Genomic DNA, 14,811 nt, shown 5'->3' with positions numbered 1-14,811 from the left:
TAATAATAACTGTATTTAGTTGATTAATATAGCGCCATTTATTTGAAAAATCACCTCAAGGGCGCTTTGAAATTGTAAACTTAAATTTACATTCTAACTAAGCTAAAGTGACATATTTGATTTACAATTGAGGGTATGATAACTTAAATAAGTGAAATTTTAGTTGAAATCTCAACTGACTGGGACTGTCGATGATTTGTAAGTTTGAAGGTAGTTGGTTCCAGGCAGAGGGGCTGACAACAGCAAAAACACAATCTCTAAATCTAGTGTTAGGGGAGCGCCGGATTTTGAGAAGTTTTCCTCTGCCTGAATCAAATGCTGACCAAAGAGTAAATTTTCTTTGACGTATATTTTCCCTAATATAAAGGTCCGATAGGTATTTTGGAGCTATTTCATGAAGGTATTTGAATGCAGTCCAGCAAAGCTTGTATTTTATTCTCTCTGGGTTTAACCAGTGCTAATTTCGAAGATGTGAGAATATCTTTTTACTTCCGTAATAAGCCTTGGTGCCATTTATTTATACATGTATTAATGTATTTAAATAATTAATTTTTCAGGACTTACATACATTTTTGAGGTTTCTCGACAGATGGCGTGATCTTAGCGTTTTAACATCGGGCAATACAACAGCTAACTTCATCGTAATGCTCACCATCAGGCTTGACTTTATGTTGGTCATGTTCTGTCGGAAGATCACCTAATCATAATTATTATCATCTGTGCCCTGCACCATGATTAGAGCGTGTTTTACAAGCACAAACCCAACAAAATTTCAATTTGGAACTAACACCTGTATTTCTTAACTGTCATACTGGGAAATTAGAAAAAGGTGATTGTGCTGACCATGTGTATTTGATTGATCACAAATCGACAATACTGCAGTGAGGGGTACAATAAAAGCTTTCTTTGTTTTGTTATTTTTGTGGTTTGATTGTAAAGAAATATTAAGTTTTCGCTTAATTCGTTTTTCAAAAATTGATAGTGGTATGAGAAACTGAAGAAAGATATAAGTTTTTATGAACAGTTTTGGGAATGGAGTGGATGTTTTCATTATAAATCCAACAAAACCATCGCAAAACCATTGAGCATTGAAATAAAAACGGCCGTAATATAAGGAGAGCCGGAGAACTAATTTTGCACGACAACAACGCTCAGCCACATGTAGCAAAGCCAAACAAAACACGCTTGGGAATTCTTAAATTCAATTCAATAAATTTATTTTAAACAATACAAACACTACACATTTAAATTTCATACGTACATGTTATAAAAAGACAAAAAATACATAAAGAGACTCTTGTCAAAATAGTAGGAGAATTCTGCTCCGGAAAACCCCTTTGGATACATGGAACAGATCAACATCCAGAGTAATGTTGTTCAGCATAGCGATAGCCCTTCCAACGGCAGGTTGGTCCTGTATTTCAAAATATGAAACAATCTATGCTGACGCTGTCTTAGGTCATTATCAGGAACATGTAAACCAATACTCATCATAATCCCAGGATTATCAACAATCTATAAAAATATGTAGTCAAATACACATTCCATCTAGTCTTTATACTGTTCTAGCCAAGCATACCCTAGAGAAACTCGGTCGGGTAGAACCAAGGATAATACCCACACTCTCTTAAATAGTTGCAAGAAAAAAATCCAAGAAATATTTTTTTCTCAATTGGTCTGTGTGTTGTGGCATATTTTTTGTTACCTCCTTCCACATTACCTCTATCCCACCTGCTGACAAGCCTTAAAACAGAGGTTTAGCGGGTTATTCTTTTTTTTTTTAAAAGAGATATCTAAGAAACTTTTTATTGTATTTTCTCTATGATAAGAAAGTACTTCAGTTCATGTGGCCCCTAAATAATCGAGCAACTCTCGAGTCTACTTCACGCCAAGAAGCTCTAAAAAGTTCTCAGTTCGCGGGTATTTTCGAAAACCCTGGCAGTACGCAGAACAAGTCCTAACATCTTCAATGCACCACTGATTGTCTTTTTGTGTTCATTAAATGTCAGGGTGCTCACAAATTCAACGCCCAGATCCTTAACATTCAATGTTCGTATCAGAAAATGGGAATTCCTACCCCACTCACTGTATTTAACAAACATTGCTTCTTCCGATTACCACTTGCTCTGGACGATGACTTGTGGACTAGAGGAGCAGCAATTTTATTTTAATGAAGATGCCAAAAAGTAGCTCGATTTGTGGATAATCTCAAAAGATGAGTAGTTCTTTCGAGAAGGTATTCGTATGGTGCCAGAAAGTTGGGAGGAAGTAGTCGCAAGCGATAGGAAATATTTTCAATGACACGTTTTTAAAATAAAGCATTAATTTTCACGAAAAAATAGCGGTAACTCATTACATTCTCCAATATTAAAGTTAAATCTATTTACATGTTTTCCGTGTCTAAGTGGATGAAAAATATAGTTCTGTATCTAAAAATAATTTGTTTTTGACTCAATTGTTACTTTTATGTAAAAGTCTTTTTAAAAAAACTAATAGAATGAGGACTAGTCCGCTTTGTAGGTGTTAGCCTACCATGCTTTAGGTTCCGGGTTCGAACCTGGTAAGGTCAACACTAAGTTTAAATGTCATTTTCACAATATTGGTAATTGAATCGGCATTCACTTCGTAACACTTCATTATAAATTATTATTACAATATTTTATAAGTTTTATATCACCTGACGATATAGGTAGAATGTTCTTCCGAAACTCTAGTAGTATTCTTATTAAAGAATAAAAATTGTGTAACGCTGATAAAAAAGTTTTATTTTTATAATAATTTATCATTTTCACTCTTTATATCATTGTTTCTGTACCTACTGGTACCTTTATGTATCATCGTCATGATTGTAAAACACCGACGGATGTGTGAAAAATGCGATATTCACATTTGAACGTAGTAATGCAGAAAGCAGCCAATTTTGAATAATTTTTAAAAAATAAGATATTAATGTTATCGGGTGCAGTAATGTCAATTATATGTTCTGTTATAAACTGCCAGACCGCTTTCATACAAAAAAAAACTGTAATTATCACCTTCTGAAAATGGTGTCGATTACAAAAATTGTATTTTTCAATTTTCAGAAAAAACCAACAGCACTAGAAAAATCATACGGTTCTTTAAAAATCATTAAAACTGGTTAAATACATGATTAGCTTTTTGTTTGTTTTATAAAAAAAATATGTTTTTATTGTTCATCAATTGTTAAAGTCAAAAAAATTCCAACCGTTGAATAGATTTGATTTTTCTCTCTTTTCACAAAAGTGCTTTTATATCACTTTTACTTTATCTTTTTATTTCACAATATCTATTTAAATTAAGTTTTTTTTTTACAAAACTGATTTAAGAGTCTTGTTCAGTAGGATAATCTGTGAGGAAGACTAAGCACTGTTTTTTTTTTAAATTTAACACTTGCCGTGTTTGTCTAAATCATGATACATAAAATAATCAGTCTGATGTTCCTATTTTACACAAATAAAACCGAAGGACTATTTTTGTATAATTTTATCCAATATTTTCTATTTGCTGATTCGGGGCGTTTGCTTACTTCGTATTTTGTCACCGTTAAGAAAATATTATGTTAATGCAAAACAACGTCGAAAAGTTCTAAAGTCGTTAAAGTCTCATATCTATATGAGTTAACCCTTTTTACTGTTTTTATTTACCTTTTTGATGCGCAGCTGTGCAATACTTTGATGTCTGACGTCTATTTTTAGTCTAATAATAAATTATCTCTCCCGAATATTGGAGACAAAATTCAAATAAGTCATATTTATATATTCTCTTAAATGTAATATTTACACTTTCAATTTGTGTGTACCTATCTGTATATTAAAGTTGTTATATTTTTTTTATACTGTGATAAAAAGGTTTTTTTTTTAAATATATAAAATAAAAATATGTCTAAAAAATATGTAATTTGGATAACTTAAATAGCGCACTTTTTTTAGTATAATAATTCAATTTAATAGAGGGAAAAAAAAGAATTACTGTAAATCTAATATTTATATTTTCAATAAATTTTTTATTCGTAGACTAACATCGTTTTATTTTTTTTAAATTGAAAAAATAAAGAAGTTTACAAAATAATTTAATAAGTCCTTAATTATTATTATTTAAATAAATAACGTGTATTTTCGAAGTATAATAGCTCAAATAATTTTTTCACTATTTCCAGACGAAATTTTAATACTCCAAAAATATATAATATTTATGGATGCCATTAATTTAAATATTTTTTTGTTTTGTCTAAATAATAAAGAGTCCTAAATAATATTTCTTAATTATTATGGATAATTTTTATAGCGCATCCGATATCCCACTTAACTGAAGCCAGATGAACTATTCAACTTAGGCCCGTAGGGCTAAAGAAATAATAACCGTAGGGCCGGTTACATGAGACTCGTAGTCGCCGAATTTTTCGGCATGTAATAGTGAGCGACAGCCGACTGTTTTTTGCTAGTAAACGAATTAAATTATTTAAACATTTAATTAAAAAGAAAGCATTGAAAAAATGTTTCAAATAAAAATTTCCTTTTTATTTCATAAAAGCAAAATGAACGATAAAACATTATAAAACAAACAGTAAGTGAAACAAAATGTTTTTTTTAAAAAAAACAGCAAAATAAAGCTCGCGTGACCTTATTTTGGTCTCAACATCTATATCTAATGCATGAATAGAAGAGAGTAGATCTACCCTCCAGTTTCTTGTAGAGCCGTATTATTGAAACAAAGGTGTTGTCATAAGATTTAGGCTCTCTTAATGTAGGACATGTAGGTAGTTGAATATTGTAAAACAGATTTGAAAAAATCTAGTCCACATATAAATAAATTAATGTAATCTAGGAACCAACGTTAATGTGCCATTATTTATTTATTTTCTAAAATTCCGTACATAATTTCAGAGCAATAAAACTTATAACTTCTTAGATAAATAAAATAAATCTAGCAAAATTATTTTAGGAAAAATCTGGAAATATTCAAAATAAATTTTAGTGGCTGAGTTGGCGGTTTTCGCCCTTTAAATAATAACCCTAGCTATGACAGGGGTATTTGAGTGACCCTACTCAAATAAGAAAGATGTTAATATTTTTTTTAATCAAAAGATACACAAATCATACATGTAAGAATTCTAAATTACTTCTTACAACAATAAATATTGTTGATATTTTTCTATTACGATTTCCAATCTTTGAGTAAGTTTTTATAAGCAAGATAATATTTTGTAAATTTAAAGAATATTTTTATTTTTAAATAATTTTTTAAATGTTGGAAAATTTTCTGGTCAGTTTTTTTATTGATAAATTAATTCTAATGGCTATATAAGATACCGAAAAAAATGATACCACTAGACTTCTGCAAATATCTGTTTTGATAATTGTGAAATAATTTATACTTCGGTAAGCCATGTATTGACTTAATATGTTTATTTGTGTACTATTTTAAGATTGAAAATATAAAAACTAAATTAATAAGAATAACGAATGAACGAAATAATAAATTTCAATTAAATTATTTATTGACAATTCTTGATGGAATTCCATTGTAATGATGTAATAACTTATATCTCCATATAAGTTATCAATTTAAAAAATACTTGGTACACTTCCACTTATTTATTTTGACCAATTTTAATAATAAATATAGATGTTTTACTCGGCGCGGCATTAGGCATTACAGTAATTCTTAATTAAAATAATCATTAATAAATGAAAAATAAATAAACACACGAAGTGTTTAAAGTTCACTTTTTTATAAAAATTCTTGAAGGAAGTACGTTGTAATTTATTTTAGAAATGTTATCTTTATAACAGGTATTTTCGTGTTCAAGAGATGCTGACGCGTATTGAAAAGGTCCATTTTCTGAATGATTTCTTGATTCATTCTAGTTTGTGCTTTGCCAACGCCGCGGCTTACTTACTGCTCCGGGATTTGACGCTAGTAAAATCAAGAATAGTAATATAAAACAACAAAATCAAAAATTAGGTCATCAATCGAAATATCTTGACCTTTTTTATTGATAAGTCATTTTATTATTTATAAACGCCATTCGAATGTATTGGAGTGGCGAGATAGAATGACGTTTTTTGTTTTTGTAATTTAAATATCGTTTGTTATTTATTTATTTTATTTGACACTCTATATACATATACAATAAATATACATATAAGGGCGGGCATATTGCCTTAGGGCAATTTCTTCCTACCTACCCAAACCGTTCAGTTTGAGAAAATTATAAATACATGGACATATTGAATCTTAAAATTTTATACAAAAATTAAAAGCAATGATTAACAAAAATAAATATATATTAAAAAAAATTAACCCTATACTATGAAGAGAGGAGAGGGGATGGGAAAGAAAGAAGAAGGATAAAGGAACAATTTGAATATTTAGATAGTGACGTTTCAATCTTGACTTGAATGTAAGTAAAGAAGGGGCGTCTCTAACATTTGTGGTAGTTTGTTATTAGATCTTACACAAATAATTTCATTAGTTACAGGTAAATGTAAATGTCTAGGCTTCCATATTTTCCTCTCAAAAACGTATTTTCTCTCTGTTCCAATAAACGTAAATATATATGAGTTTTAAAAAAAAAATCGAAATTTACATGTTTAATAAAAAATGTTTCTCCGAAGTTTATAAATATTAATCAGTATTGTGCAAGTAATTACCTTGGATATCTCTGTATTGGAGCGTAATCTGTGTTAAGATTCTCATCCGATGGAACTCTTCGTCTGACGCACACAGAGAGAAGGGAAGATCTGAAAAGATAAAGGAAAAAAAGAGATTATGGTAAGGAGCGACGCGGATCTAAATAAATATCACAGTATTGATCGATGTAAATCCCACAAGAGCGTACATTTTTGAATAGGAATACTGCACTACCTACTATTTGTACAACAGAAAAAGCTGAGAATTTAATTTATTCATACTTACTTACTGAATGTTTTAAATTCAATCATTTTTTTCATTGTTTATTTCATATCCATTTTATTATTGTACTCTTTAGACTTTCGACGCTCACATAATAATTACGTGCAAAACAGCAATCTTCGACATTTTGCACTTACAGATTAAAAACATAAAAACATTACCAACCGAAGAAATTCTTCATTCAAAGGCTAATGAAACGTTGTTATGCAGAAAGCCGCCAGTCATAGAAAAGTGAAACTGAGATAACGGCACCTTTGTGAAAATAGTGAATAATCAAATTTACCCAACAGTTGGAATGTTTTTGACTTTGACAAATGATAAACAATGAATCCATTAGTTTTTGTTTATATTTCAATCACAAATCTAATGAAGAACTTCATACAAAAAATGTTTTCTAGGAAGAACTGAATGAGAATAAGTGGAAATGAACCTCTGACGTTACACGCGGAGTTATTTCAGAAATGCAAAACTTTGAAAAATCGTAGCGCCGATAATACGATATATAAAAATTAAAAAAAAAAGTTTCTGACTTAGTTTAACAGTCTATTAACAAATAAAAATAAAAAAAAATGTAAAAAAACCACTAAAATTCCTCATTATGTACTTGACCAGTTTTTATGATTTTCAAAGTACTGTAAGATTTTTCTAGTGCTGTAGGTGTTTTCTGCAAATTGAGAAATTCCGTTTTTGTGATCGACCCTATTTTCAGAAGGTGATTATTACAGTTTTTTGTGTGAAAGCGGCCTGGCTGTTTTAAGCAGAACCCAGAACTGACCTTACTGCACCCAATAGCACTAATATCTCATTTTTTCAAAATTGTGGACTGGCTGCTATCTGCATAACTAGGTTCAATTGAAGATCATGTTTTCAAAACACGATATTTGCCTGGTATGGCGTTAAGTTAAAAAAATAAATAAAGGCAATGTTAAGACGCATCAATAACCTGAAAAAAGGTCACTAAAAACGTTAAAAAAAGACTTAAAAAATATCTAAGACCAACAAAATAAAATATCGTGTTTTGGAATACCAATTTTTTTCGTATATGTATTTAAATTGGGTACTAGTGCTCAACAAAACTAAATTCATAATTAAATTGACTTAAGGTTAAGTCGTAAGGTGTAGTTTTTTAAAACAAAGATGGTTCACGCGATTTGACGCGAATCCCAAAAAAACGCATCTTGAAAAAATACGTTTTAAGCAAATCTCGTGATTTCAATAAAAAGTCCTCAATTGCTTAAAAAAATCACCTTATGAAATTCTTCGCTCACATAATAGTAACTAGAAAAAAACACTGTTTAACATTCCACGCTCACAGAATAATTACGTGAAAAACAGCACTCTTCGACATTCAGTGCTCACATAATAATAATGTAAAAAAACAACACTCCTTAACTTTTCGTACTCACAAAAAAATTAAGTGTAAAACAGCATTCTTCGACATTTCCCTCCCACAGACCAATTACGTAAACAGCCAAACTACTCGCAGTTTACAAGCCTCTATGAAGGTAGTTTTAAAGGCGTAATTGAACACGTTAAGAAAAAAAAGTTGTAAACATATTGTACTTTTCATACAAAAAGCTTAATTTTACTTTGTAGAAAACATTGAAGATAAATTTTAACTTTCCATTAAAATAGAGAATCAGGTTATAATGCCATGAGTTGAATTAGCTACAAACTTTTGGAAAAAAAAATTCTCACCCTAATAAAGATTATGTCCGTCTCATTTTGTTTCATGTTCAAGGAAAATTGATAAGATACTCTAGAATAAAAAAACTGAATAAGATAATTTTTTTGATACAATTTGAGATTACTTAATGCCATCCAGCTTTGGCTTAATTTTTTTTCAAAATACACCCAAATCATATCGTTTTAAAGTTGTTTGCTCACAAATGTAATCGGTGTTATCGGGTGCAGTGAGGTCGATTCTATATTCTGCCTTAAACAGCTAGGCCGCTTTTATACAAAAACTGTAATGATCACCATCTTCAAACAGTAATGATCACAAAAACGGCATACTTAAATTTTCTGAAAACACCCACAGCACTAGAATTTATTTACGTTATAGATGCTGATAGGAAAATTAATTCACCCAGAAATCTTGTTTTCTTAAATAAAAGTTGATAAATATATATGTATTTTAATTTTATAAATTAAAAAAAAAACATATTTCAATACAAATGTCACCTTATATTTTCAAAGTTTGAATTAGCTATCATAAAATATTAGATCTGGATGTTTTCTGCGAAATGCATATCTTAGGTTGTGTCAGCCAAATATAGCAAATTAACATAAACAAATAATTAGAGAATTTTAAAAAGTTATTGAAACAAATTAATTAAGTGATTATTTACAATTGAGTACCGTAATATAAATACAAAATCATACGTTAAATACATATGACAACGCAACAAACATCAGTGTTTTACTAGGGCTGACTGTTTTCTGAAAAATGCACATCTTAGGTAGTGTGGTCAGTCAGACTTTAAAAATCATTAAAACTGGTTAAATATATATTTTTTTTGTATTATAAAAAAAACAACAATGTCTCCATTGATTATCATTTGTCAAAGTAAAAACATTCCAACTCTTGTATAGATTTAAATATCAACTCTTTTCATAAAAGTGCTATTATCTCAGTTTCACTATCCTATGTCTGGCTGCTTTCTGCATAGCTGCGTTCAATTGTACCTCACCAAAAATTTAAACAAAGACGAAAAAAAAGGTTATTTTCAAACAACATAAACTCAGTTATGTACCCAGAGCTCGTATATTTTTATAATACAGCACAAACCTTTGATCAAAGAATACGTACTGCAAGTCTGTAGGGAAATAAGTGCAGGAAAGCGATTCTAGAAATTTCTAAGTTCTCCCTTGAGCTCAAAGTGAACGGATAAAATACCCCGGCAAACAAAATATGGTCGATCGGGTAAGATGCATTTAGAACATTTTCTTTATGGTGTAGAGGAAAGTGCTCTTTGCTCTGAAGTAATATTTGAGCTCTTTACTTGAGAAGACGTTATGGAAAAACCACCAAAAGGGAAAAAACTCTAGCGTAAAATATAACAATTAACCAAAGTCTTTTGTCAATGTCGGTCGCAAAAAAATAATAAAGACAGTTACACGTGTGGTTTAATAGAAGAAATACATACTTTATCAAAAATATATATTTATTTTGTTTATTTCTTTAACAATAAATTGTAGTTGGCATAAGCCACAGCATAAGAAACACCGTGTATATCTGTCATCGCCATACAGTTAAATCTGCCACTGGGCGGCTAGCCTGTTCATTAAATGCGGACATTCAACTGAACAGCTAGGCCGTTGATTGAATGAATTAAGTTAGCTCGACGTTCAACGTGGCGGCTCGTTGAAAGCTAACGCTTGGGAAACGGCCAAACCAAAATTGAATGGGTTTCGACTGGTTTTAAAACACGACTATGCCCGTTTTTTCGTCAAAGGGTAAAAATAAGCTAAACTTAAAATAAGTCGTCATACAATATCAAATAATTTAGGCAGTAAAAAGTTCATATCTTTGGGTTGACCATATAAACCGATTGTCCTGTGGGCAATATTTGGATCGGAAGTACAGTTGGTAAGTCAGCATTTGAGTTATTTATGATAGTCTATCTTACCAACTCTTTCCGTGATTTATTTTTCCGTTTATAATTTTATTTTTATTAAGGATTAAAATAAATACCTCTAATCAAAACCAATCCCAGGTTGTGGTTCCGTGACTAGTGTTGGGGACTCAGATTTCAGATCAGATTAGACTCAAATGCAGAAAAGAGGTCGGAGGTTCGAACCCCATTCTACCCTAACTTGATCTCTTTTTTCAAAAGTAAGCAGAAGCGGATGCTACACTAAGTTCAACCCAGCAATACGCCACTGGGTGCGGATAGGGAAATGATGATGATGACAATCATTTATTCATATACATGAATAATCGAAACAACATGGTTTGGATTTTATTTCCAGAAAATTTTACTCAAAGTCGTCACTGTATATTTTTGGGGAACTTTTTTTCATTCCGTATTCCATTCACGTGCTGTATCGTCTATCTGACATTTTCACTTTAAAAATCTACTAAAAAAAATTGACTCCCAAATCTACATAGTCTTCTCACGAACATTGTCTGCCAACATCCCAAAAAGTCACCTAAAGTTTTATTATCCAAAGTGCCATTCAAACTCCGCTTTTATGAATATGGTTCTTTTAATTAATTGGATTTTTCAGTTACGATAAGGCTTCCGGATTTCCCCTCTCGGGATTGATTTATAAAGTGTTTTATGAAAAAGTAATGGTATTCTTGATTTAATACTTAAATTCGCTTTGTCACGGCTCAAAAGCAATTTTAATGTAAAATTAAACGGACACCGCAAAAAATAAGGGTGTTTTCAAACAAAAAGAAATTCGCATTAAAAAATAACCATTTTCTATTTAATAAAACGTTTTTTACTAATTTTAATTTTTTATTTATTTATGAAATCATATAGTCTTTATATAAAACAAGGTACAAAAAAACAATTAAAAAAAGTAAGATCAATTACAGATTTCACACTAATGAATGCAGGAGGAGAGGGGAAAAATAACTGAATTCTAAAAAAGTAAAAATAAAAGTATTACTTAAAAAGTTCATAAAAAGGAGAAGACATTGTATAGCTACTCGACTTTCCTCCCTCTCTCTCTGCTTCCATGAACATTTAAATTTAATTGTAAAAAATCACAACCAACATTAAATTATTTGATGCAGGTAGTAGATGTAAGTAAGTATAAATTAAGAGTTGATATCAAATGTTTAAAATTAAAAGTAAAAGTTAAAATTAAAATGAAAAGTTTAAATTAAAAGTTAAAATAAAGAATTAAAATTTAAAAGTTAAAATTGAAAGATAAAATTAAAAATCAAATTAAAAGTTAAAAGTCAAGCAGGAGGTAAATTAAAAATGTCTTTAACTGATCTGATAAAAATATGGTATTTACAATGTAGTATGTCGATGTCACTAAAACTGTCATTATAGGTAATCTGTATTCTTCGTAGAGTGATATTTTTTAAATAATTAGTCATTGAGTTAGGAATGTCGAAGAGATTGACGAGTTCTACGGACAAGGACTCGATATGAAATGCCTCTAACAATTTCTGGGCTTTCAATTACGTTATTAACAATTTTGTATAGAAAGCTCATATCCAACATGGTACGCCGAGTTGCGAGATTTTGAACCTTGTGAAAATTAGCTGACTCAGTCCTACTTGAGAATGAAACATTATTTCTGAAATCTAATTGTCTAAGAAAATCATTTTGAATATGTTCAATACGATTTTTGTACGTATTATATTGAGGATTCCAAATCGGCTACTGGAAGTATGGAAATTGGGCGATAATTTTCAAGGCAATTTTTATCCCCACTTTTATGAATCGGTACAATATTTGTTTCCTTCCATTTGCTAGGAAATAATCCTTCTGATAGTGATTTTTTAAAAATAAGAGCAAGAGGAAGAGACAATTCATGAGCGCAATTAATTATGAATACTGGAGGTATCCGGTCACTACCAGGGCCTTTGTTTGCATCTAGCATTCAAATGTATTTTAAAACAATGTCTTTGTTAATGCAAATGCTACTTAGATTATCATCGGTAATTACATTGCGTTGAGTATAATCTAAATTAAATGAACTGTGTACGCCTGTTTCTCTATCAAAAACAGAATTAAAGTATTTAGAGAATGATTCACATACGCCTTAACAATTTTCAATAGTTTTACCAGCATACGTCATTATTTTTGGAATAGCGTTATCTTTTTTATTATTTTTAATATATCCCCAAAAACATTTACTATCTCTATTTATGTCATTCTCTATTTTTAATAAAAAGTTTCGATAGCAAATACCTTAAATTCTCTTTTGTCTAGACCTAAGAAGTTTAAACTTAAATATAGGTTTAAAAATATAACCTCGGTTTTATGTAGGTATTCAAAATTGCGTTCTTTCCTCTCTGCTAACCCAAACAAAAATCTACGGGGAAATGGCGTGATGGTGTGTTTGGTTTTCATATATTATTTTCGTATAAAAATATATATTTTGAATTATTCCTGCAACATTTCTTCTTGATATTAACTAAAAAACGTATTTAAATATAAATACAAATTAATTTTATTCAGTGAGTACCTACTCCAATTTTTTCAGAAACAGTTAATAAAGGTATTGATCTGGTTAATGATAAACAAAATAAAATGGAAGAATCCAGAGTATTTCATATAAATATAATACAATTTACGTACAAACTCATCCATGAAATCAAAATTTTGGCGTAACATTGGCTGCAACTATGACCCACTTTGGAAAGAACAATTTTTCGGTTCAGAGATTTTAATCCAATTTCCGTATAAGTGAGCCGTCAAATACCATACAATATCACACATGTGATGCACAGCTTAATACATTTATCATACCGAAGCTTTGAAAAACTGAATTTTAAAGTGTTTTTGATACTGATATATTTTGATGATTTATAATGCGCCATTTTTGTGAAAAAAACACCTTAAAGACGCTTTACAATTTTAAACATTAACGTCCATTCTAACTATGCTAAAGTTAAATATATTATATGTTCTAATTTTAAATTTAGGGAATGATAAACTAAAGACACATTTAAGTTGGGATCTGAACTGACTGGGACTGTCGATGATTAACAAGCTTGAAGGCAATTGGTTCCAGGCAGAGGGGCCAGCAATGAAAAAAGCACGATCTCCAAACCTAGTGTTTGGGCAGTGCCGTATTTTGACAAGTTTTCCTATGTCTGAATCAAATGCTGACCTTAATTTATACTTGTGTATCTGTTTTATTTCAAAAATTTTAAAGCTTTGTTTTAAAGTACGGTTAGTTTGTTCAAATTTTTATGGTTTGATAAAAATAATTTGCTGCTACAGTGGTTAATATGGGATTCAAAAATTGTATTATAACTAAATTTGCATGAATCCTTATCAGCAAATCTTCTAATTCTTCAGAAAATTATTTTTTTTGCAAATCTTTTTCGTTGCCATCTTAAGATTTTGATAAAATGTAAGTTTGGAATCAATCATTACACCCAAATATTTTAGTTTACTAACTTCTTAAAGATATTTTGTGTTATTTTATATAAGACATTTTAATAAACTCACACAACGCAAAACAGCCACCACATACCGCACGCCGCATTTAAGGACATACGTCTCCTTGGCGGTGCTCACATATGCGGAAAAATTAGTGGTTGCCAAATGAAAAAAGCTGCCCTAAGGAGCTCTCTGTAATCTGGTAGCCTAAGCATCTTTGTGCTGAAATAAGGTAATCCAAAAGTACATACTGTGCACTTCATTGGACTGAGAAAAGAGGGTAATGAATTTTTCAATGACCGGCGTTAAATTGATTGAATCAATTCACCGAAATGATTTCAAAACATTTAAAAAATTTGAAATTCTTTTTGGAAGCCACCTGATCTGTATATTTGACAAGGCCTGTAATAGCGCCACTGATAGTGGGGAGAAGCTCTATTCGGTAATCATAGAGAAGGGAAAAGAAAGGAGACAATTTTTATTCAGTGTATTTAAAGTATATCTATGATTTTGTTAGAATAAAAGACAAGAAAAATATCAGAATCGTGGAATTCAGTTGAAACACTCTCCTTAAAAAAATGTTGGCTTGTGACATTTAAGATTTTTAAAACAAGGTCTTCAATTTAGAACTGTTTGAATCACTTATTTCTCATTTCTGTCAAGAGATCAAAATCAAATTTGTAATAGTATTAGTTGCTGGCACTTTCTGTTATCTAAATTAAAATAAACTTTCGTAAGATCTTGAAGTCAAGCAAATTCGGTACGAAATTCGAAGACAATAAGTAATCGTTCA

General features: G+C 30.3%; 1 protein-coding gene across 1 annotated transcript in view; it reads right to left on the bottom strand.

Annotated features, from left to right (window-relative positions):
• Nucleotides 1-14,811, bottom strand: part of LOC148279011 (uncharacterized) — a gene marked incomplete at its 5' end in the record, with an annotated part of 41,309 nt that overhangs the window by 10,627 nt on the left and 15,871 nt on the right. The window contains one exon of the mRNA XM_088230573.1: nucleotides 6,675-6,764. Within this exon, the coding sequence (XP_088086699.1) occupies nucleotides 6,675-6,764 (90 nt within the window). The remainder of the gene's footprint in view (nucleotides 1-6,674; nucleotides 6,765-14,811) is intronic.

The sequence above is a fragment of the Micrasema longulum genome, unplaced genomic scaffold, assembly GCF_059751315.1.
Source record: "Micrasema longulum isolate JH-2025_06_02 unplaced genomic scaffold, ASM5975131v1 h1tg000783l, whole genome shotgun sequence".
Classification (NCBI taxonomy): Eukaryota; Metazoa; Arthropoda; class Insecta; order Trichoptera; family Brachycentridae; genus Micrasema; species Micrasema longulum.
The sequence above is the reverse complement of the archived record's forward strand: the minus strand, read 5'-3'. Positions and strand labels throughout refer to the sequence as shown.